At 62.5% G+C, this 25,022-nt stretch overlaps 1 protein-coding gene across 13 annotated transcripts in view; it reads right to left on the reverse strand.

Annotated features, from left to right (window-relative positions):
* Positions 1-1,761: 1,761 nt before the first annotated feature.
* PRKAR1B (protein kinase cAMP-dependent type I regulatory subunit beta) overlaps positions 1,762-25,022 on the reverse strand; it is an 80,081-nt gene continuing 56,820 nt past the window's right edge. For 5 of the 13 annotated variants that reach the window (XM_081552374.1, XM_081552372.1, XM_081552377.1 and 2 more), the window contains exons 7-11: positions 24,781-24,939; positions 19,971-20,031; positions 14,696-14,817; positions 3,115-3,196; positions 1,762-2,932 (exon numbers count right to left, since the gene is read on the reverse strand). In XM_081552374.1, the coding sequence (XP_081408500.1) occupies positions 2,760-2,932; positions 3,115-3,196; positions 14,696-14,817; positions 19,971-20,031; positions 24,781-24,939 (597 nt within the window). In that variant the 3' untranslated portion in view covers positions 1,762-2,759. Of the gene's footprint in view, positions 2,933-3,114; positions 3,197-8,604; positions 9,290-9,634; positions 9,884-14,695; positions 14,818-19,970; positions 20,032-24,780; positions 24,940-25,022 lie in introns of those variants that run through there. The other 8 variants (XM_081552370.1, XM_081552364.1, XM_081552365.1 and 5 more) reach the window with 4 other exon arrangements.

The raw sequence follows: 25,022 nt of genomic DNA on the forward strand, positions 1-25,022 counted from the left end.
CCTGGAGGTTGGGGCCTGAAAAGCTCCTGTGAGCTGGCTCCTTCCAGAGGCGCTGGGCAGGGTCCGCTTCCTCCTCCCCCAGCTCCTTGAGGCACCGCGCTCCGTGGCCCGTCCTTGTCCTGAGCCGCTGGCTTCTCCCTCCCCGACTGCCTCCTCCCCGTCCTCTCTCTGACTCTGGGCCCCCACCTCCCTCCCTCCCGGAGGGTCCTTCGTGGTGACATCGGGCCCCCCCGGCATGGGCAGCTTAGAACTGGGGGACACAACAGAGCCTCGCTCGTTTCATATCCGTGAACTGCTTGGAACCGGGGGACAGAGCAGAGAACCCCGCTCGTTTTACACACGTGGCTCACGTGTTATCTTGTGCGGTGCTTTGCGGTGTGCAGTGGTTTTGATTACTCAGTATACGTTCTTCAAAGGAAACTGAAGGGTATGTGCGTTGACCTCCTCACTCCTGCTGCAGAGAAGCCCGCGGCCTCTGCTCTCCCTGCATCCTGGACGGCGCGGCCCCGGCCCTCGGGAGGAGCGGGTGCTGCTCTCTGTCCTTGGGAAGCACGTGGGGGCAGCGGGAGCCCAGAGCAGGACAGCCACCCAGCCCCGGGGTCCGGGAGAGCTTCCAGGAGCGTGTGGGGTAGGACCCGGGCTGGCCCTCGGCGAACAGGGCCGTCTCCGCGCCCTGCACAGCGGGCTGCCTGCCCACTGGACGGACAGGGCTCACGACAGCTCCCCGCAGGGCTTGTTGAGCCGAAGCGCCCATCCTGGCTCCAGGGACCACCGCTCACAGCCCTCGAGACAAGGCCCAGAGCAGGTGCCCGCAGGCCTCACGCCTGTCACTGACCCAGAAGCTGCTGCCTAGTCCAGCAGCAGCAACTCTCTGTGGGTCAAGACCCCTCCTGGAGCCGCGCCCAGCTCTCCCAGGGAGCCTGTCTGGGCGGCCCCAGGCAGTGGGCCCTTCGCACGCTCGCAGCAGGAGCCTGAAAGCTGGCCCGCGGGCTCTCTGGGAACAGCGCAGCTGACCTGCACCCTCACGTGGCGGGGCGGTGGACGGTGGTCTCGAGCCGGCCTTCCTAGGGGAGGCGCAGGCCTGCTGCTCCCCGAAGTCTGGACAGGAGGGTCCGTGGCACCCCTTCCCAAGCCGCTGCTCAGAAACTCGCCCCCAGGCCGTCAGAGCATGGTCCCCCGGGGTGGGCCCGGGGCCTGCTTCCTGCTGCACGGCTTCACACCCTGAAAGCTGCCAGCACCCCGCCCCCCCCGGGGGCCGCAACCAGCTCATCAGTTATGATGGTGACAGACAGCTGAAAGCCCAAGGGACCATCGCCATCAGTGGGTGAATGGAGAAAGAAACATGGTCCATCCTCAGACGGGATATGATTCAACCTTAAGAAGGAAGGAAATGCTGACCCAGCTACATCACGCATGAATCTTGAGGACAGAGCCATGAAATGAGCCAGACACGGAAGGGCAGACACTGTGTGAGCCCAGTTCTGAGGTCCCTGGAGGAGTCAGGGCCACAGAGACAAAGAGTAGGGGCTGGGGGCTGGGGAAGGGGAGTCAACGTCCATGGGGACAGGGTCTCAGTCTGGGAAGACAGAGCTCTGGAGATGGGCGGTGGCGATGGTTGTGCAATGGTGTGAATGCACTTAACGCCCCTGAACTTACAAATGGTTAAGACGCTGTTTTATGACTATTTGACCACAATAGAAACAGGCAAAAGGAAGAAGGTCTTCTCTAAAAATTTTAGACCAATACCCGGAGTCAGGAAGATGTACTTCATTGCACATTTAATAGCACATGCAGCATTCAGAACATCGTGATAAACAGGGTGGGGTGCACACCACAGAAACACTCCGAGGCAAAGGCAGGGGTCCTCTTAGACTGGGCAGCCTCCCGGGCCGCATGGGCAGGAGTCAATCGGGGTAACCGCGCTGTTTCGCTGGTACTTCAGGTCACTGGGAGTCCCATGCGCACAGGCCCCGGCCGCTCCAGCTCTGCTGAGAGCAGGCCTGCCGGCACTTCCGGGGGCAGTCAACTGATGGATGACCTAGGTGTGCGGGCAGAGGGCTGGCCTGACTCACGCTCCTACCTGGGGAGAGGCTCAGATACCCACCTTCCCAGGGCGATGCTCCAGGTAACGGAGGCCTGTCTGTGGGAGGGTGACTCACAGCTCCATCCAGAGTGTGCTCAGAAAGTCCCTGCACTCCCTTCAAGTCTCCGAGAGGCTGCTTTGTGAAGCAGTGGGGGCAGCGGGGCTCCTCCCAACCCAGGGGGCAGGGATCCCCGCAGCCAGGGAAGCCCCAGACTCAAACAGCGGGTCCTTCCCTGCTGGGCGTCCCGGCCCAGCGAGGCAGCCCCCGCCCCGACGGTCAGGCAAACTGGCCGGTGTGCCAGGCTTCCCAGGAAAGGGGGAGGTCACCCCCCACCCTGCCCCGAGGCCGAGCCTGGCTTAAGCCACCAGAGCCTCCCCAGCCCTGGCATCTTGGCAGGGCACTGTGGGGGGTGCACGTCTGAGGGAGGGGCCTGAGCTTGCAGCCTCAGCTTCCAGCTCCAAGAACAGGGACGACATCGCCCCAGACCGACCGCAGCCCAGTGGCCTCACGTCACAGGGCTGGGGCACGGGGAGCTGCTTGCGCCCTGCGCCCAGGAGAGGAGGAGGGTGGGCTCCCTGAGAGGGGCCCGCAAGGGACGGGGCAGGGAGGCGGAGAGAGGGCTGCCTTCCGGGAAGCACCGCGTTTATTCCCGGAGAGCGGGAGGGCCCACGGCACTCAGACGGTGAGCGAGATGAAGCTGTTGTAGCGCTGGATGTTCCTCTTGAGGATCTCGGAGCAGGGGCCCAGCACGCGCTCGAAGCGGGGCCGGTCCAGCTTCACGCACTTGAGGGGCCCCCGCGCCACCACCGTGGCCGCCCGGGGCCGATTCAGGAGCAGCGCGATCTCCCCTGGGGGCGAGGGGCATCAGGGCTGCGGGCGGCGTCCTGCCTGGGCAGACGGCGCCAAGGGCGGGCATCGGGGTATCCTCCCCAGGCCTCCCGGGACTTCTGCACCCCCGTGGAGCCCAGCCCAGGCCCTTCTGGGGCCCCGCAAGCCGGCCACCCCGCAGAGGACAGAGCCCCAAACTCACCGAAATAGTCGGAGGGTCCGAGGCGCCCCACCTCCACGTACTCCTCGTTGGGGGACCGGCGCTGCAGGACCGAAGCCGTGCCCTGTGGATGCCGAGAGCACACGTGAGGGCCAGCCAACTGGAGTCCAGCGGGCAAGGGTGGGGGTTCCTGGGCTCACCCGTGAGGGCACTGTCTGCACCCCCTCCCGCCAGCTCCGCGCGTCCCCACCTGGAGTGAGGTGCGGTCTCCGGGAGCTGTGCTCAGCGGAGGGCAGCCCCCAGACAACCCCCGGGCTGGGCGCCAGCAGAATCTGGAGCCACCTCTTGGGCAGTGCTCCTCCAAGCCGACATTGGCCTACGTCTCAAGGACAGGAGCAGTGTGGCCTGGGGGTCACACTTCCCCCGCTAAGTGACGGGGTGCCTGCAGGCCCCGGACTCAGTGATGAGCGAGGCCACGGTCCACACCTGCGACGCAGCTTTGGCAGCCGCGGTGGCCCCAGGGGCTTCCAAGTGCAGAGCCCCTGGCCTGGCACCTGGGGTCAGGGGCTGCAGCCTCGTCCAAACTAGGGTCTTCCCCACACACCTGAGGAGTCAGGGCGAGGCCTCCCCAGCCGCCCTGCCAGTCCACACAGCCTCCAGCAGCTCTGAGCCACGCAGACAGGCACAGCGCCCCGGTGGGGCACGTCCACGTCCGGCCGAGCAGAGGGACCCCTGGGACAGGGTTCCTGTGGCACCAGGGTCCTCTTCCGCCCACCGGGCCCTCAGCTCCCCGCTGCTTACACGTGTCCCCAGCCTGAACAGCCGGTGCCAACACCCTGGCCACACGGACGAGCACAATCCGTCTCCCTGAGGACTCGGCTCACCAGGACCCAGAAACGTGAGCGCCGGCCTAGCCGCACCCAGGGTTACGAGTAAACCTCTCTGCCTGGGCTGCGAGAGACGCGGTCAGAAGACCCTGCCAGCGCCCGCCGGGCCTGGGACCTCCGGCCACAGAGCCACTTGGCTCCCAGGCATCTGGGGAGCTTACGACGCTGGTGGACGGACAGACAGGGACCTGGAAGCAGCAGACCTTCTCCACCCAGCCGGGAGTGCTCCCTGGGCCAGATGCCCGCAGACCCAGGTCGCGGGATGGGGCCTGCAGGACACAGGGTCTCGCGCTGACGCCACGGAGAAGAGCAGAGACCTGCTCCCCTGGAGGGGAGGGCAGTCAGTGGACGGCACCACAGGGACTGCAGCGACTCCCTGGAGATGATGCCACGTTTACCTAATTATCATTAACACTCATGCCTTTTCACTTACACAACTTACGTTCCCATTTTAGACAATTTTCCACTTTACAGCTGGATCATTTTCCTTGTCAGGACCCCAGGGACGGAACTGAAGTTTTCTGGTTTACTCAAGGCTTAGAGCGCCTGAGAGGCTTCAAGCCCCAAATAAGAGAACACCCAACTCAATGTGTCTGAAGGCTACTGAGGGTAACCGCTGTGCCCAAAACCAGAAGATGCAGGAGGGCCTCAGGGCTGGCTGACTCAGAGGCCCACAGACGTGTCTGCACCTAGGCTTGTCCTTGCCTCCTGTTTGGTGGTCTCAATTGGATCCTCATGGTGGGACTGTGGCTGCCACGGTTCCGGGAGTCGCCAAACGCCTCCCCAATGCCATTCATAGGAAAACCTTCTGGAAGCTCCAGGCACCCTCCCCTCACACCTCACCGGCCAGAGCAGGTCACGAGCTCACCTGAAGCCAAGGTGACTGGCTCCCCTCCCGAAGCTCTGCCCTGCCTGCTCAGGACAGGGGTGAGGCCCGGGGCTCAGTGCCCACTCGGGACAGGGGTGAAGCCCAGGGCACAGAAAACAGGGATGGGCTCGGCTTGGCCACCGTTGTTTCTCACTTGTCTCCCCCCACAAGGCCCCCCAACCTCGTGCGGACCCCTCCCGGATCTCTGTCTTCTCTGGAACCCACGAGTCCCCCACGGTCACTACAGTATCTCTCCTGGTCACGCGTGGACCAGCCCGTCTTATGATCCACGCAGGCTGATGAGATGAAATCGGTTTCCACTGGGACAGATGGACAGAGCTTTCCCACCAGGGCCTTGACATGGAGGCTCAGGAGACTGATGTCATAACAGACCCTCCACGCACAGAAAGGTACTTGGAGGACCCCTGAACAAGCAGAACCGACAGGCAACAGGCCGGCCCCCTGCCAGGTCCTCGCACGTCTGGGCTGCAGGCGTGTGGCCACGGACCGCGTGTCCCCGGCGGGGTGTAGGCTGCACCACCTCTCTTCCCGCTGCCGCAGCCCCGCCTCCACCGGGGAACGTCTGCCACAGGCACCCGGGGCGGCTGGGCCACGGGACAGGGCCACACGCCCTGGGGTGCCCGCGACGACCGTGGGGCACCGCTTCACGAGGCAGGGAAGCCCCGCAGCGGCTCTGCCCGCAGTGGCCCCAGGGGTCTCTGTTACAACAGCCGAGACCGACCCGCCGCCATCCCCGGGCCCTGATGCAAAGGCAGGCGGTCCCCGTCCTGGCAAAAGGCACAACCAGCAAGCCCGGGGCGGGGAGTGAGGGAAACATGCAGATGACTGGGCAGGGTGGAGCCATGGCCAGCGGGGCCCCGCGTTCCCACGACACGGGCCCTGGGTGTGCCCAGCACACGCCCGGCTCTTCCCACCCCAGAGAGACAATCGTGGGCCCGGAGCAGCCAGCCGGCCCGAGCTCCTTTCCCAGACGGCAGAGAAGGCAACACAGACGTCCTCCGGGGACCGAGCACCGGAACTCTGGGGGCTGGAAAAACATACTTGCCAGGATCCAGATCATATTCCCCAAACTTCTCACTCATTGATTCTAGCCCAGCTCTAAAAATAAACCGGGTCACATAGGAGTCGGCCCGGGAGGACGCACGAGAAAAATGTCCCTGCCAGAGCCTGGGGGAGATGGGGTTACTATAAGAGACCCGTTTTCCTTGAAACATTTCTCATTTTTAAAATTTTTCTACAGTCGAAACCCAAATCAACTCTGGTTTCGACAACGGGCACGCGTGACCTTTATGAGATAGAAAGCAGCCAAGGTGGAGGTGAACGCACTCACCGAAGCTGTGCCTCGGGCTTCCCGCTTCCTGCCCCCTGAAGCCGCCCCCAGCCTGGCCCAGAGCCCCCAACACTGCAGCTGACGGCAGTCGGGAGGTCGTGGTTCCAGCCGTGGGGGCTGCACCCAGCGAGGCAGGGAGGACAGCCTCGCCCCCCCAGGGACCCCCCTCCCATCCTGCAGGCCGTCACCCAGGCCTCTGGCTTGTGAGCCGGATGCTGCTGGAGGACTAAGAACACTGACCAGCGAGGAACGGCAGACGCAGGAACCCCCAGAACCCACAGCCTGGGGGGACAGAGCAGACGGGTCAGGGCTGGGGGCTGCCTGCCCCACGCCCGAGGCGCAGCCCCAGGGGGGCCGGGTTTCGGGGCTGGGCAGACAGCACCCAGGGAGGAAGACGCCCCCGCCCAGGACTCCCAGCCGCTGGGCAGAGACGAGTCTGTCACAACCCTTGTGCGTGTCCAGCCCGGCGAGGGAAGGGACACACGCGTGTGTCAGAGCACAGGGGTGAACCTGAGCCCCGGCCCGCCGTGCAGGGAGCACGCGGGCTCAGAGCCCACCAGCACCAAGTTCAGGGAGAGGAAACACTATTTTATTTAAACAGAAAGAAAGAGAGTGTGGAAGTGACAGTCGCTCAGTCGCGCCAGACTCTTTATGACCCCGTGGACCGCAGCCTGCCAGGCTCCTCTGTCCATGGGGTTCTCCGGGCCGGAACACTGGAGCGGGTGGCCACGGCCTCCTCCAGGGGATCTTCCCAACCCAGGGATTGAGTCGGGGTCTCCTGCAGGCAGATTCTTAACCCTCCGACCCAGCAGGGAAATGCATTTGTTTAAACAAATATTTTAAAAGAAGCATCATCACAGCCACACACGGGAACCAGCATCACTTCCCACAGATCAAAGGGCGACTGAGAGCGCCCGGGGCGGGTACAGCACCAGCCCCGGCTGACGCGCCCCGCGGCTCAGGCCTGGCTCCTCCTCGTGCTGGCCACGGTCTGGGGAGGGCCAGGCACTGCCCCAGCCTCGGTTTCCTCATCTGCAGGACGGGCAGGCCGCCGGCCACTGCCAGACTCAGGGAGCCAGGCGCACAGGCCCAGGGCAGCCTGGCTGAGACTGGGCAGGAAGCCGCCCTCCCGGCCAGCAGGCAGCGGCGGGCATGGGGGCTGACACTCCCACAGGTGGATTCGCCCAGGATGGCGTGTCTGCGGGATCTTCCTCGGCCAAAACGGGCGTCTGTACAGCCACGGTCTTTGCAGGCTGCTTATCTCTGCCCCCCTGGTGCCAGGAATCGTGCTGGGGCGGGGGGCAGATGGGATCTCGGGATCCACGTCTGTGGTCTAGGACGCCACTGCCTCGAGGACCAGGGAAAGCAGAGCTGGACAGCGGGGGCTGGGAAACGGGCACTCGGGGTTTCTCTCGCCTCCTGGGGGCATTTATACTTTTTATGGGGGGAACACATCTCCAACTTTCTAAACTGTTTCTTACATTAATTTTTTTTTTAAATCAGAAATAAGCCAAATGGCAGAGAAGGCTCTGTCAGAGCCACACGGACTGCGGGGGGCAGGGAGGGACGGTCACCCTCCTGAGGTGCTGCAGCGTCACCGGTCTTGTCCCAGCAGGGGACGTTTCACGTGCACCATTTTTAAACGCTCTCAGCTCTGAACACAGAAGCCCTGAGCTCCAGGCCCCGGCCCAGAAGCTGACATCCGCAGCCTCACTGGAACCTTCACACACAGGATGCTCTTGGGGACGGATGGCTGAGGAGGCCTGGTCACAGGACAGCGCATCCACGCGGGAGGCACCACGCAGGGCCTCGGTGTGCCTGCCCACAAGGGAATGTGGTCAGGTCATTTGGAGCCCAGGAGTGCCCACGTGGCTGGCGCTGGGAGCTGTCCTCCCCAAGGAAAGGGCGACTAGGGTGCACAGGCTAGGGCCTATAAAAGGGGGTGCTCCCAGGAGACGGGCCCCCAGCCCTGGCCCCCAGAGGAGGAGGCCGCTGGGTGATGAATTAGGACCCAGGAGCCCCGTGGACTCCTCTGACCCTCGCAGGGGACTTCAGAGCCACCCGACAGGGGCTGCACCATCTGGGTGTGAGGCCCCTGCAGAGGGTCAGCAGAGGCGCGAGGGCCCCGCAGAGGGTCAGGAGAGGTGTGGACAAGCACCCAAGCAGATACCCCTCTGAGATACAGCCACGGATAGAGCTCCTTGGTATCTACCCCCAGGGGGAGGTTGAAGTCAGGAGCCCACAAAAACCTGCACACAGACACTTGCAGCAGCTCTTCCTTCGTGAGTGTCGACACCTGGAAGCAATCAAGGTGCCCTTCCGTAGGTGACAGATGTGTAACCTGGCGAAGGACAGGGGAGCCGGCGTGCTGCCGTCCGTGGGGTCTAAAGAGTCGGATGCAGCTGAGCTACTGAACAACACCAACATCCAGACCGTAGACTGTATTCAGCGCCATAAACAAGTGAGCCGTCCCGCCCTGAACAGCCACGCACGTCACTGGGTGAAAGGCGCTGGAGGGGAGGCCTCAGGCTCCGCGATTCCACCTACAGGACCGCCTGGAAAAGGGGAAGCGGGGACGCGGAAGAGCCGAGTGCCGGCACCGGAGGGCCAGGCGGGCAGGGCGGCGTGAGGCCTTCGGCGGCAGGGGGGCCGCTCGTGTGTCGCGGTGGTGGCGGACGCCGGGCGGGGCCGCCTGCTGCGGAGGGTGGGGGACCTCCATACCTTCCCTCCATTTTGCTGTGAACCGAAGCCGCCCTTCAGAAACGCAGGCTCTAAACAGAAACGATGCGGCCGAGACCGGAGACCGCCGGTTGCTGGTGACCGAGCCGGCAGGGAGGACAGACAGTTGAGTGGGCGGGGCGGGTGGACGTGGGGGCAGACGGCTCTCGGCCCAGCTGGGCTTCTGGAAAAGCACTCATCTGGTTCAGCCCGGAAGGCAAGAGTGTCTCCCTGCTGCCCTCTGGACCGAGACAGCCCTGCTCTGACCCCGAGCTCGGGCACCGCTCTCGCCCCGGACAGGAGAGTCCGGGCCACGCCGTCCCTGTGCAGATGAGGGCCACTCTCGGGCACCTCCCCATGCAGCCCCTGTGGCTGAGCTGCAAAGGACATCACCTGGCAGGGGAAGAACCAGGGCGAGCTGTCAGACAGGCCCATGGTTGGGGGGGATCCTGGGACAGGGAGACCCCTAGGCCCGCAGGAGGCCCCTCAGGAGCCGGGAGTCCCGGGCGGGACAGCTGCCGTCGTCCGGCTCATGAGAAGCCTGGGCAGCTGGACACAACGTTCCTGCCCTTGCATGGGGGCTCGGGGTGGGGCGTGCAAAGCCCTTGTCTGCAGGGCAGGGGTCTGGTCCAGTCTGCCCCCCGCGCCTGCCTGCCCGCCCCGCGGCCCCCCGCCCTTGGGCCCGACCTTCCTCTGGACATCCCGCCCACCTTCCCCACTGGGAGGACTTCCACTCACATGTCCACACGCAGCCCACCGAACCCGGGGCCTGGCTCCAGCCTGGCCTCCCCTTCTCCGCGTGGGACCAGGGCGGGTCTGCAGCAATGGGTTCTCCCGCCTCGGCGAACACCCTGCACGCTGCCCAGTGGTGGCCATTGCCCCGCAAGTCCACAGAGCCTCAGCCTGGCGCACAGTGGAGATGCAGGCGGGCGGGGTCACAGACAGCCGTGACCTCAGCTTGGCGCACAGTGGCCTTCGGTGGTCTCCCTAAAAGTTCCCAAGATGATGGTGAACGCAGAGCCCCCTCCAGAGGTGGCTTCGACGTGGCCGCTCAGCAGTCGCGTCAACGTCAGGGACGTTCACAAAAGTGATTTGCAAAGAAGGGAGCCGAGTCCAACCTCGGGTTTCCATGGCAACGCCTCTTGGCTGTGGGAGCGGGCTGGAGGGAACTGGCTCTGCCCAGCTGCCCGCAGGCCCCCGAGGCTCTGCCGGCGTGGAGTCAGCCAGAGGGTGGGCCGCGTCAGAGAGGACTGAGACCAGGGCCAGGCCCCCGCCCTGCTCCCAGAGCCTTCCTGGGGGTAAACTGAGTCACCAAGGCTGCGGTGGCCCATGCGCCTCGCGGGGCCCCGCCTGCCAGCTGCCTCCCCGGGGAGCCCCCCGGAGCCCCCCGGGCTCTGTCCTGCAGATGCTGCCAGGAGCCCCGCGGCTCCCGCTGTCGGCGGCCAAGACCCCTCGGGCCACTAGGCGCTTCAGGCCTTCAGTAACTAGAAGGGGTCCCAGAGGGGTAGGGCTGCCTCGGACGCTGCGGACAGCTGCAGGCCAAGGCTGGGGCCAGGCCCTGGGAAGACCCACTGTGCCTTCTGTCCTCGTGTCCGAGAGGCCCCAGGTTGACGACCGCAGGCCTGCTCTGGCTGCCGGAGAACATGCTCCCGGAGCGCTGGGGTCTACTGTCTGAGGGGCTGGCAAGCCCCCACAGCCTCAGAGACAGCTGGTATGACGCAGAGCCCTGAGACGAGGAGCGCCTCCCCACAGGCCTGGCACAGAGGCCCCGGGGCCCGCTGAGCCCCTGCTGGCACCGGGCAGGCGTTGGTGATGATGTGTGCAGGAGCCGGTCCTCACGTCTGTGCAGGCAGGGGTCCCTGTCAGCCCTTCACACCTAGGGACGCAGCCCCCAGAGCAGCCCATGCCCCCGGAGAGCAGGGGGCACACAGAGGCCTAGCAGAAGGCGGGGGTGAGCGCAGCCTACACCCGGCACGGGCTCAGGTCCACCCCGAGGGGCAGGGTCCTGCCAGTCCACACACCCCGCTCCTTGGGGAGCTGGGGGCCCGGCCTCAAGGTCAGCCGATGTTGGTGTCGACTGCGTCAGAGAAACGCCTTCACAGAAACACCTGGAGACCCACATTGCACCAGGCACCTGGGTCCGGCAGCCTGGCCAAGTCGACCCATAAGATCAGCCCTCGAGCCTGGGTCCTTCCCGGCACACCCACAGGGCACACGGCCTTTCCGGTCCTGCTGTCTGCCCCGCGGGCCAGCGCGCACTGACTTGAACAAGCACGTGAGCAGCCTGCGTGAGGGATCTGCTCAGACGCTGCAGCACATCCTCTCGGAATCAGGGCCACGGGGGCTCGGGGGAGCACGGGGCTGGCGGGGGAGACACCGCGCCCCCTCAGAGGTGGCCGGGACCACGTGCAGGAAACACGGCATGAGGCTGCAGACGCTCCGAGCTCGCCTTTCAGTTCTGAGAACGTGTGGCCTGTGAACCCTGAGGCCCCACCGTGACTTCCCAATTTGGTGGATCACAGAGGAAAAGCGAAAAATATCCAAGTTGCCAAGGAGACCACTTCAAATACATCTCACAACGCTGTGAAAGCCATACCTTCTGAGGGGGCTGGGTTACACTCCGGGGCCAGTGCCACTGGGGTTCCCAGGAGTCAGCCCCCCACGCCCTTCCTGAGCCCCACCACCCCCGTCAGTGGGGGGCCCTCAGCCACACAGCCGAGCTCTCACGGAGCCCTGAGTCACTCTCCCCAGGCCCCCTCGGGCAGGTTTTGTGCAGGAGGCGTCAGGGCCCCCAGGGAGGCCCCTGCCCCACCGGGCACCACCTCCTGCTGCCTCTGCTGGGAGCCCGCTGCCCGGAACACAAGACCACACAGCCACGGCGCCAGGTGTGCCCCCAAAGACGACCACAGAACTCGGCTCTGACAGCCTCTAATGGAAGCACCAAGAAACGCCTGGCCCCGGAGCAGCGGAGACATGCGGTCAGCACCCACCCCCGTCTCCGGCTGAAGGGCGTCAACCGAAGGGCAAGGAGGGAGGGACCCCAGGAAACACAGGAAGCCACGTTCACACCACTCACACTGCTCATTCGCACACACGTGTGCACACACACAACCACACCCCACAGTGAGGGTCCCGCACATGTGCAGCGAGAGGGCAGGGTCGCCTCCCTCGGCGTGTCCTTAGGGAGGGACGGCCCCCTCGCGGGCGAGGCCAGACTGCCCGCCGCGGGGCGCACATGGTCCCCGAGGCTCCGTGAGGACCCCCTCAACTCCACCTGTCACTCAGCTTTGTGGTTTCTCTCCCCGTGGCCTCGGACCCGACGGGGAGCCCTTGGCCCAGAGAATAGCTCTCATTCCTCAGCCTCAAGACCATAAGAACCGAGGCTGCAAACTCAGCGGCCTGCAAGTGAGTGCAGAGCCCAGAGCGAGGCGAGGTGGCGGGGTGAGGAGCGGGGCGAGGCGAGGAGCATGGCGCCCAGACGTCGAGCTGCAGCCGGGCAGGGGCGCCGGTCCAGAGGCCAGAGCCAGGCGCTCACTGAGACACCTGACCGCTGTCGCTGTTCAGTCGCTCAGTCGTGTCCGACTCTGTGACCCCATGACTGCAGCATGCCAGGCTTCCCTGTCCATCACCAACTCCCGGAGCTTGCTCAAACTCATGTCCATTGAGTCGGTGATGCCATCCAACCATCTCATCCTCTGTCATCCCCTTCTCCTCCCGCCTTCAATCTTTCCCAGCATCAGGGTCTTTTCCAATGAGTCAGTTCTTCACATCAGGTGGCCAAAGTACTGGAACTTCAGTTTCAGCATCATGAACTGAAGTTTCCAATGACTATTCAGGACTGATCTCCTTTAGGATGGACTGGTTGGATCTCCTTGCAGTCCAAGGGACTCTCAAGAGTCTTCTCCAACACCACAGTTCAAAGCATCAGTTCGTTGGCGCTCAGTCTGATTTTTAAATATTGACAATTCAAATGTTTAAAAAAAGAAAACGCACAGTGCAGGCCAGCGCACACCACACCCTCCCTGGCTGTGTTCAGAGAACGTGAGTGACTCTCTGCTCGAACGTCCTCCAGAAACCGCGAGTCAGACCCTGGTGTCTGTGCAGACTTGCAGGAGGATCCGAGAGTAGAACGGGGACCTGGAGGGACTGCAGCGCCCTCAGGGTCCTGCAAGGAAAGCCCTACAGGGGCCCCGAGGGGAGCTGTGGTTTCCACCCCGTGGGCTCACTTCTGGCGCAAGCGGGCAAGGGCCTCCTGTGAGGTCACAGTCAGGGCTGGAGCCGACACGCGGGGTTTGCCACCTCCTGGTCTATGAAATGGAGACCTCGCTGGCAGCAATCGTAATTTGTTCTGTCTGGGGTTCTTTCCCTTTCAAGAAACATGATTGTCGAATGAGTCACCCGCCTCAGGACAGGAAGGCTGCCCGAGGATGGCTCCACGGCCCGGGGGCTCCGGTGTGCCCAGCGCGTGGACCGGAAGGCAGCCAGGGTCCCGGTCCCCAAGTGCACACTGTGAAGCTCGTGTTGGCCCCGTCGAGACCCTCCCGTGGTGGTTCTCCTGACCCCTCAGCCTTCCGACAGTTCCCGAGGGAGCAGCCGGGCAGGCAGCAGGAAAAACCGCAGGCGCTCTCCCGGGAGGGCTTCTGCAGGGGTCCAGGGCAAGCCTCCTGGGACCTCCGGTCACAGGGAGAGCTTGTGGCCCGAGACACAGAAGTGGATCGCCCATGGGATGACATGCGCTCACCCACAGCAGCAGCCTGGAAGCCCCCTACTGCTGTTTCAAACCAAGAAAGCGGCTCCAAGTCCAGGGGTGCCGGCCGCCTGTCACCGGGGTTGAGCCTTCTCTGCGCCGCCCCAGGCTGGCCCGGCTCTCCCTGGACGGTTCGGGGACCCTCTCTGCCGCCACAACAGCAGGCAAAGTGGCTCTCAGCCTCGAGCCGCACTGCCTCCGCCGTGCTGCGGGCACCTCATCTCCAAGGGCAGCGCGCTGGGCTGGAGCACGTGCTTTCCCGGCAGGCGGGCGGCAGAAACTCTTCCCACCGAGAGGCCCGGGGAAGTAGGAAGGGAGCCAGACTCACATAGTTTCGGGCCTGCGTCACGGGGAGGGCCCCGCGGCGCCCCCCCACCCCGTCCACTCCGGGGCGGCTGTGGCTCTTCTCTGGGGACCACGGCCGAGCCCAGCCCCAGGTGGGGGGACGCGCGGCCCCGCAGCTGCTCGCGCCCGTCAGCGCCAGGCCGAGCGTGGCCGCCACGGATTACGGTGGAGCCAGCTGTCGCCACGGGGGGGGGCTGCGGGCGGGGCCGGTGACTCACGCCGGTCCAGGTGGGGGAAGCTGGCACCCACCTCTCACACCAAACTCGATCGGGGACCATGGCCGGTTCACACGGTCGTGAGAGGCCGCACGGGGAGACCCCCATGCCCCCAGCTCACACACTTCCCCCGGCGAGGACACACATGTCCCCCCGGGTCCCATTCGGGGCAGCCTCTCCCCTCCCTCGACCGAGTCTGGCGTCCCAGCTTCATGCGTGCACCTGGCATGTCTGGTCTCTGCAACATCTGCACGGGGTGGGCCCGGTGCCAGGGGAGACCCCGCGGGTCCCCAGGGCGAGGAGACCGGTGGGGGCCCAAGGCCGCTGTCCACGCGGCCAACGGAGGCGGTGGGCATGGAGCGCCGAGTCGGGGGGCGGCAGGCCCGGGCGAGGGGCGCGGTGCAGAGCAGGCCTCACCTCCGACCCCGCAGCACCCCCACCCCCGGCTGGGGCCCTCGCCCGGAGCCCTCTGCCTGCCTGAGCCAGACTCACCTCCGTGATGATGAAGAAGCCGTCCCCGGGCTCCCCCTGGACCACAATCTTCTCTCCATCCTCAAACTGCACGGGCTCCAGGGCGTCAGCCACTGTCAGACGTTCCCACTTCTCCAGGGACGCTGGGGGGACACACGGGGGGTCATGTGAGGCGGGGGGGTCCCGGGGGCCAGCTCCCCTCTCCAGACAAACTCAGAACACACCCACACGGCCAGGCCTCGGGGTGACTAGGCTTTGTTAAGTCACAAGGGTGAACAAGACAGCAAATTTCTGTGCAGGAGGCGCAGGCATCTCCACAAGTGAGCTGGGGCCAGGAGGTGGACCAGGATGCAGAACCTGGACCGACTCTAACCCACGTCAACCACAGGTTCGACGTAAACAACGTGAACGGGGGGCAGTGGGCATGAGTCCAGCTTAACGTGGGGTGAAATGCCTTTATCTTTGAGAGAACAGAGCTGCCTGGATTTTTGCAAAGAATATAATTGCAGCTCAGCACTCAGGCTGCTCAGGGGTTTAAATAATTCAGAGGCTGAAGCAATTCGCTGTTTATAACACACCATTCAGCGCCCCCAAAGAGCACACAACTGAGTTTACGTTGTGACAGAGGCAGGGACTACCTTCCATTATTTTAGGTCAAGATACATCATTCCAACAGCAAGTTTATCTTTAACGCTTGCAAGTTCTGTACCTTTCCCCGCTTCCTCACGCCTTCCCTTCCCATCATTATCCACTTTCAGCCCTCTGGAAGGAAAAACATAACAAGCTCCTTTTATAAAAAATTAATGATCACCTGATTGCTTCTTCCTTGGTCAAAGAAACTTTTCTGGCCTGCACTCATCAGATGCACTTATGTAGGTCAGCCACTGAAAACACAGAGCAGACTATCTATTTTAGGTCTCGACTAGGAGGGGGATTTCTCTGCTTGAAAACTCCTGCCAGGGCCGCACGTCACAAAGGACAGGCTTCTGACCGAGACGGGCTGGAGCGGCTTCGGGCGTGGTGGAGAGCCCCTGGTAGCACGCTGCCCGCCAGCCACCACCCTGGGCAGGAGCTGCCCCGCGATCCAGGCCTGGCACCCGCAGGAGGCGGAGGGGCCACCGCGTGACCGCAGGTGACTCTGGCGGGGATCACGGTTTGTCCCCACGAGGAAACCGGTGCCAGTAAACGCGTGACTGGTGCTTGGTCTCCTTCCAGGGCGACAAGAGCCTCTGTCTTTACAGCCTCGGGCTCAGGAAGTTTACTTCCTCGTGTCTGATCAGCAGGTTTTTCTATTATATCTGAGATCTTGAACGACCCGAGGTCGGAGAATCAGGGCTTCCTCCCTGACGATGCAAATCCCGGGAGAGAAGTGTCGGGGAAAAAACGCTGGGCGACTCCTTGGGCCTGACCTCCCAGGTGGAAGCTTCCGGGCACTTTCGCTGCACTCAGCTCCCTGGGCTCCAGGTGCGGACGGTCAGCCCACGTGGGGTCACCCCGACGCCACCCTTCTGGGGGAGTCTTAATGCTGCTGGGGAACGTAGTGGAAAGCCCACAGGAGACGCGGGTGGCGCCCAAAGGCACCCCCAGGCTCAGCCAAGCGAGCAGCACGCACGCCTGCCAGGGAGGGACCCACTGGGGGCGATGCTTCAGGAGGACACGGCCCTAGGGCCCCGCTCCCGGTCGCTGCCCTCCCAGGAGACCTCGCACTCCTGCCCCGGCCTGCAGTCTACTCCTGCCCCAGGAAACGGGGTCGGGGCGTCTCTGCTCCCCCCGTGAAAGCCGAGGCGCTGCAGGGCTGCCCCTGGCGGGCCTGCCACCGCCACCCCACTGGCAGGGACCCGCCTGCCCCCACCGCTCACAGCGCCCAGGGCACTGACTCCACAGTCGTGCCCTTCCCGTTGTAATGTGGAAAAAATAATCAGAAAATTGGAACGGACGACACAGGCAGCATCTGTCCTGAATGGAATCGCAGAACCACTTGGCCACGATCGCTGGAGCTGCTCCTCACAAACACGCTGTGCGCTGACAAGACCCAGTCCCTTTGTCTCAGCCTGAGTTCTCTCTCCTTCCCCAGAGGCCGCGACTATGAAGGATTTGGTGGAATTTTTTTTTTAATCTTAAAGGGTTTGGTTAGTTTCCTCCCATCGGTGGTCTGACACCTTTACTGTAACCCAGCTTTGTAAACACGACTCAGCGTTCCCAAAACTGTGCAGACACACACGTGTCTCCGACCCGTCCTGACACGTGCGGATGTGCGGAGGCCTCGTCCACGTGCCTTACTGGAGGCAATCCTGCACCACAGACACCCGGGCGCAAGTCCCTTCCTGTGATGACAGATTTCAGGTTCTTTCCATCTTCTCGTCATTGTGGGAAATGCTGAAAGCGCCATCCTCATCCCTGCCCGTTTCTTGATTAACCATTTTTAAAATTGAAGTCTGGCTGATTTCTATCCATCTTCCCTGGTAGCTCAGATGGCAAAGAATCTGCCCGCAATGCAGGAGGCCTGGGTTCCATCGCTAGGTGGGGAAGATCCCCTGGAAAAGGGAAAGGCTCCCCACTCCAGTATTCTTGCCTGGAGAATTCCATGGACTGTATAGTCCATGCGGTCGCCAAGAGTCGGACAGACTGAGCAACTAACACTTTCCTTTCATACTTGATTTACAATGCTGTGAGTCTCAGGTGCACAGCAAAGTGATTCCGTTACACTTGTCTATTCTTTTTCAGAATTTTTTCCCTTATAGGTTATTACAAGATATTGAATATAGTTCCCTGTGTTCTACAGTAGGACCTGTTGGTTATCTAGTTTATATATAGTGATGTGTATCTACTGATCCCAGACTGCTCATCCCCTCCCGTCCCACCCCCGCTATCCCCTCTGGTAACCATAAGTTCGTTTTCTATGTCTGCGAGCATCTTTCTGTTTTGCAAATAAGTTCATTTTTTTAGATTCCACACATAAATGACATCATATGGTATTTTTCTTTCTCTCTCTGACTTACTTCACTTAGTATGATAATCTCCAGGTCCACGAATGTTGCTGCAAATGGCATTATTTCATTCTTTTTATGGCTGAGTAATATTCCATTATGGATATATATGGACCACATCTTCTTTATCCATTCATCTGTCGATGGACATTTGGGTTGCTTTCATGCCTTTGCTATCGTGAATAGTGCTCCTATGAACATAGGGGCACACCCATCTTTTTTATTATAGTTTTGTCTGGATATGTGCCCAGGAGTGAGGTTGCTGGATCATGTGGTAGCTCTATTTTTAGTTTATTGAGGAATCTCCACACTGTTTTCTATAGTGGCTGCACTAACTTACATTCCTACCAATAGTGTAGGAGGGTTCCCTTCTCACACCCTCTCTGAAATTGATCTGTAGACTTTTTGATGATGGCCATTCTGACCAGTGTGAGGTGGTACCTGCCTGTAGTTTTGGTTTGCGTTTCTCTAACAATTAGCAAAGTTGGAAGCCATCTCTGCATCTTCTTTGAAGAAACAACTATTTAGACCTTCTGCTCATTTTTGATCGGGTTGTTTGTTTTTTTGATATTGAGCTCTATGAGCTGTCTGCATATTTTGGAAATTCATTCCTAGTCTATTGCATCATTTACAAATATTTTCTCCCAGTCTGTAGGTTGTCTTTTTATTTTGTTTATGGTCTCCTTTGTTATGCAAAAGCTTTTAAGTTTAATTAGGTTCCATTTGTTCATTCTTGTTTTTATTTCCATTACTCTAGGAGATGAAGCCAAAAAGATATTGCTCAGATTTATGTCAGAGAGTATTCTGCCTATGTTTTCCTCTAGCAGTTCTATTGTATCTAGTCTGACATGTGGGTCTTTAATCCATTTTGAGAGGTTTTGGTAGGTGGTGTTAGAGAATGTTTTGATGTCATTCTTTTTTTAAGACTTGTTTGTTTATGTATCTTTGGCTGGCTGGGTCTCTGCTGCTTTTGCTTAGCTTTTCTCCAGCTGCGGTGAGCAGGCTTCTCGCTGTAACTCCTCTAGTTGCGGACCGCAGGCTCCAGCTCCACGGCTCTTGGGCTTTAGTCCTCATGGCTCCCAGCTCTGGACACAGGCTCAGTAGCTGCGGTGCACGGACTTAGTTGCCCTGCGGTGTGTGGGATCTTCCTGGACCAGGGATCGAACCTGTGTCTCCTGCATTGGCAGGCGGATTTTTTACCACTGAGCCGCCAGGGAAGCCCTAACTTCATTCTTTTACGTGCAGCTGTCCACTTTTCCCAGCACCACTATTGAAGAGACTAGACTGCCTTTTGTTCATCGTATGTTCTTGCCTCCCGGCCGCCCTAGCACCCAAGAATCTGCACCTTTTTTCTCCTCCTCAGCCCACAGGTTCTGAGACAAGGAGGCTGAGCCTCACTCGCCACCTGCACCCACAAACCTGCGTCCAGCCTGGGGTTTAAGGCTGAGACGTTCCCCCAGGAACTGTTCCTGGGTGGTTATTCCCGGTGGTTTCCCGGGGCCGCAGCTCTGAGCCGACACTTTCCCAAGCAGGTTGCCCTCCTGGCCCTTAACGGGAGCTGCTAGACACACACTCACACCCCAACTGGTTAAAACGACACAGAATTCCCAAGTGCCCCACACAGGCGCGGAGACGCCGCATTGCTGGGCGACTGGGCCGGGACGACAGCGCACCGTCCTGAACCTCAGAGCAAGGTCCAAACAGCGAAAAGACGCTGCTGGGGGGCCTTCCTGACACTCCCCACAGTCAGTGGGGATGCGGTCGATGTATCTGTCACACCCCAGGACGAGAAGGGGGGGAACACCCACAGAGGAAACCCCCAAACAGGTCAGGAAAGACATTCAACGCAGGGCACACGTGAGACCTCCAGACCGACCAGCGTGGGGAGAGCAGCTCCGATGGCAGACGGACGGACACGCACGGCACAGAGGGGTGGAGGTAGACACACGACAGCGTGTGTGCGTGAGTGCATGTGTGTGTGTGTGTTCACGGGAACCCCCACGCCTGCATGCACAGTGGGCGTGTGTATGGTGCGGGGGGCACTGCATGCGTGTGAGCATGTGTGGGGGGGTGGAGGCAGACACACGACAGCATGTGTGCATGAGTGCGTGTGAGCGTGTGTGTGTGCGCGTGTGTGAGTGTGTGTGTGTGCATGTGTGTGTTCACGGGAACCCATACGCCTGCACAGATGGACACGCACGGCACGGAGGGGTGGAGGCAGACACACGACAGCGTGTGTGCGTGAGCATGCGCGCGCGCGCGTGTGTGTGTGTGTCCCCAGCATGCGCGGCACGTGGGCAGGCACACACCCAGGATGGAGACCTTGCTGAGAAATTCCTCGTACATCCTGCGCTTCCTCAGCGTGCTGCCCTGCAGGGAGGAGACAGAAGCAGGTGTTTAGAGGGCTTTGCGCCCCAATCCCTCCCACGTGGCTGACCCTGAGCCCCTAAAAGGAGGCCCTCGGGGCGTTCCGTGTCCTGCAAGCCCCTCAAGCGAGCAGGGGTCTGAGGGGCTGCCGCCATGGAGCCCAGACTGCCTGCTCCCCCCGGGTCTCCATCCTAACTGCACACACAGCGCATGGCCTCAGCCAGACTCACACGGGAAGGGGCGCCACGAGGCCAAACCTCAAGGGGCTTCAGAAGCGCTGGGTCCAAAGCCCACCCCTTACTAGATACCTACACGCCCTGACCAGCTGCCCACCCTGAGCCTCGGTTTCCTCCTCTGGACAACGGGGTATCTTAATTCCTGTCCCCACAGGATTCCGTGAAGGCTAGGTGAGCAAACATCAGTCAACCGGCCTGGTGGGGGGACCCCAGCCCCCCAGCCCTGGGACTCCGCCTCCCCATCAGCTCCCATGACTCTGTGGTTCGGGGCCAGACCAGCACCGCAAAGGCGGCGTCTCGATTCCAGAATTCTGGAGGTTCCCGGCCTGTCCCCAAGAAGCCCAGAGACTCCCCGAGGCCCCCTCATCCAGCAGAGCCCCTACAGGGCTGGGATCCAAGACCCTCACAGCTGACCAAGAGGGCATGGACCAGGCTTCTGCAGCATCCAGTGATGGCCGTGCAGGGGACACAGCGTCTGGGCGGTCAGCTGCAGCACCCAGGGCTCGTGTGGCCCGGCGTGTCCGCGGGTGGCAGGTCTGGACCCCCGCGGCGGTGGCTTGCTCAGCTCAGCACAGCCCCCAGCCAGAGCTGAGCCACCTCAGACCCCCGCCGGCCCGAAGAGAGGCGTTTCTTTGAAGGATAATTTATATTCCCGTTGACCTCCCAGCAGCTACGCCCGCCCGCTGGAATGCAGGCGTGTTTGCCCGGCAACCCCAGACATTAAAGCCGCCACAACCGGCCCATCTGTCTCCCGCCGCAGGATGACAGCCGGAGGCGGCCGACCGGGACCCTCCGGCGGGGAGACCCACCTCCCAGGCCGACCAAGGCGCCTCCTGTCGGAGCTCTCCTTCAGGGCGAGGCGGGGGGCCGGCCAGGACCCCCACCAGGGGGCTTGTCTGCTGGCACCCCTGGGGGCTTCGTGCCTGGCGAGATGGCGCTGCACGGACCCCAGTGCCGGGACAGGGCCTGCCCGGGGCCATGGTGGGGACGGGGCCAGCGGGGCCTGGACCCGCATCCCGAGGGCTGCTCACAGGACCCAGGCCGCCGGGAGGAGTGGGCCCCGGCCCCTCTCAGCTCTGTCTCCCTGGTACCTGCGGTGTCAGCCTCAGTTTCCACGTCTCCTTGCTGGGGTCCCATCGGGCCAAGACCACCTACATCCCCCCCCCCCCGGCACCTACACCTCGAGGCCCCTGTGACTCCTCCAGCCACCGTCCATCACACGCCCATTCCCTAGCACAGCAGAGCTGGACCCCCACTGGCCCCGGACAGAAGGATGGGGGGCAGACCGTGCTTCCCGACGGCCCGCCCCACTGCCAGCTAGGGGCATGCCTTCCCCCAGCCCCGACCTCCTGGCACAGGCCCGAGGCCACCCCAAACCCACTGCCCAGTGAGAGGTCCCGCTGCTGCAGCCGGCGGGCCCAGGGGCAGGTCTGTCCTAAGACGGGAACCTAAAACGTCCGTAAAGTGCCAGCCTCTGCCCTGTCCCAGCCGCACGGTCTGAGCCAGCCCTGAGGACAGGCAAGGGATCCGGGTCCTGGGGGACAGCAGGGCTCTGGCCAAAGTGCACATACCCCGGACAGCACTACCCAAGGCCCCTGGAGGCTCCCGACCCCTGACTCTTGAGTCCAGAGCGTTCACAGTGCTCCTGCCCGCCAGGCCACGCGGGGCGCAGCTCGGGGGAGGGTGCAGGCCTGCCAGGCTGAGGAGGCATCTACGTTGGGAAAGATGACTCTCCAAGCTGGACCGACTGTGCCGAGCGCCCTGTCCCCTACACACGAAGGCCCAGCCGGCCCTGCAGCCATGAAACGAAGCTCCTCACCACCTGGCCCAGCTCCCACGAGGAGTGGGCCACAGGCCCCGCTGCCCCACGTCACGGATGGGAGCAGGGGCCCAAGCACGTGGGGTGGGGGCTCGGGACACGGTTCCAAGGGTCTCAGGTCACCCCAGGCAAGTGGGGCTCTGGAGACTCTAGCCCAGCCTCTGCAACAGGATTCTACACTCATTAGCTTCAACCGGAGGGTCTCACATAAGAGTCAAGGTGAACAAACGGTCCTGACACTTCAAGGAAAGAAGTCTAGGGGGCTGGCCCCTGTCCAGGGGCCCCAGAGCGGAAGGCCCCACTCTGCTCGGAAGCGGCGGGTGTGGCTGGTCTCACCGAGCTCCATCCATCTGTCTGTACCGCGCAGAGCGGGGGCACCTCCCGGACAGGTGTGCTGGGGTTCGGAGGTGGGTGGTCCTCTCCCTGGAGACACGAGCCCCCATCCGGCATCACCCACGTGTGTCCAGCTCAGGGTCCATTCACCGCGCGGCAGGCGCACCCATGTCTGCCCAGGCCGCAGTCTGATGCAGAAACGGACACCGTCACGGACACTCCCTTCCAAGTGGGCCGCACTGTCATTTTCCTCCTGAAGTGCAGGGCTCCGCCGGCTCCGGGCATGGCCGCGGCTATTCTTAGTGCTCAGGGATCCAGAATTAAAACAGAGGAAGCGCCGGCTGCCTTGGTGGTTTGGGAACTTCCCTGAATATAAGGTTCCAGCCACAGAGATCCCACAGCCAAGAACAACTCGGTGTGGATGGTGGTAAAGGAACAGTGGCTTATGCAATGGGGCCAGGTGTGCCAGAGCAGCCAGCACGGGGGAGGCTGCCCTCCGGGGAAGGCAGGAGCGGGCAGGTTGGAGACCAAAGAGAGGGGGCCACATTCCACGAGGACATGCCTCACTGGGCAGGGCAGGGCAGGGCCTCCAGGCACTGAAACAGCCCCCGCACACAGCGGGTGCCCAGCGATGACCCCAGAGTGTGCAGACAAGGAGCCGCACAAAACAGAGGTCTCCGGACTGAACTGACCCCCCTCCCTGCACCATAAAGGACCAGGCGCTACAGTGGGGCCCTCAGAGGGGCCCGCGAGACAAGACCGCTCTGCAGGCTCAGACGGGACTGAGAGCACAGGGCCTGTCCTAAACATCCGGAGCTCCCCCAACCACAGCCACCCCGAAGCTGCAGGGCCCAGCTGGTCTTTGGGGGACGACCGAGGCCTGAGGGCCTGTGGCAGACGCATGTGCAGCCCCCGGGTCTCCCGGCAACACGTCCCCTCAGTGACCTCCCTCCAGGCCGGCAGGGCCCCTGGATCGCAGGCTCACAGGAGTCAACTCCGAGCAGACACCTTCACCACCCCCTGGGGGCTGCCCTCAGCCCAGGCCCTCCAGCACCGCCCTGACCAGCTCGGAAAAGCACCTGGGCCAGCGGTCACCCCGGGAGAAGACGACAGCCAAGGAGTGTGACTCCCTCAACGACCTGGCACTCAGCTCCCAGGGGCCTCGGCCAGGGGACTTGCGGGCACAAGGGACTCCCCCAGACCAGCGTGGCCGACCAGGACCTCCCGGCTCCCCTCACCCTGCCCAAACCGGAATGCTCTCCACCCTCACCCGGAAGGCCCGGTGCGGCCCCTGCCACTCCTCTGCCCACGCTCCTGCAGGGGCGCCTGCTGCAGTGGGAGTCAGTCCAGGACCCCCAGGGGCTGAGGGCCCGAGGACCCAGCCCTCCCACCACCACCCCTCTGCCCTGGGATCCGGCATCCTAGTCATCTCCCCGCTGCTCCACACACACACCAGGCAGGCCTGCACCCCAGGGCCTCTGCAGCGGCTGCTCCCACTGCCCAAGCACTCTCCTCCTGGACGGCCAAGGGCTCCCTGCTGCAGGCCTCCGCTCAACACCGCTTTGTCACAGGGGACCTCAGGGAGGGATCTTCAGGGCTTTCTATAAAATAGTGGCCCTGCACCCACCTGCCCCCTCTGCTCTATCACCCTCTTCAGAAACTGTCACAGGAGGCACGTCTGCTCTCTCCTCTCCTCCACCAGCATGTCAGCTTCCCCGTCCCCTGGCGGGTCCCAGCACGGGAACTGGGCAGCGCGTGTGCAGGACGAACACTGAGTGGGCAGGGGAAGGTCCAGCCGCCTCTGCCTGGGAAGGGCCCCCTCTGCCCAGGAACTCATCTCCAGAGCCTTCTGTGAACACCAGCCCTGTTGTTCCCAACAGCCCCTCTGTGGCCTGCACAGGTATGCATGCTTACACCCAAAACACGAAGAGAGGAGATAGCTGCGTGTAAGGAAATGTAAAATGACTGTCGCCCAGTAAGGAAGCCGAGAGGCCCGCGGCCTGCCTGGGACTGTGGTCCTACTGTTCCAGCAGACGCTGGGCTCCTCTCGGGAACTCACTCCACCACTTTGAGGAAAGTGATCTTATGGTACAGAATGGCAGCTGGAGCGCCAATCATCACAACCACATTCCAGACCGTTGTAAGGAGAACAGGAAGGAAAGCAAAGGGGCTTCCCCAGCTGTCTGCCTGCCTTTTGGGTAAATTTCCAGAACCCCACCTGACACTCACCCTCCCCCATCTCATCCGTACTCACCCCACTCGGACATGACCGGGGTTCCTATGAGATACTTGGCGGGTGTCAGACTCAACTGATGCCCCCCCAGCCTTGGTGATGCCCCCCTGAGGCACTGCTCGCTCACTCACCATGAGGATACGCCGGTAGCTGTCCCGGTCAATGCCCCAGAGCTTGAGGTCTGTCTTGGCCTTCACAGTCGCTGCCCTGGGGGTGCCATAGATGAGCGCCAGCTCCCCGAAGCTCCCGCCTTCACTGATGCTGGTCACCCACTCTCCGTTCACGTACACCTGCGGGGGGGGGACAGTGTCGGGGGCCTGGGGTCAGGGGACAGTGTTGGGGGCCTGGGGTCACCGACCCTCTGTCCACATAC

The sequence above is a fragment of the Giraffa tippelskirchi genome, chromosome 13 (genome assembly GCF_054371585.1).
Source record: "Giraffa tippelskirchi isolate mGirTip1 chromosome 13, T2T-mGirTip1v1.2.pri, whole genome shotgun sequence".
NCBI classification, from domain to species: Eukaryota; Metazoa; Chordata; class Mammalia; order Artiodactyla; family Giraffidae; genus Giraffa; species Giraffa tippelskirchi.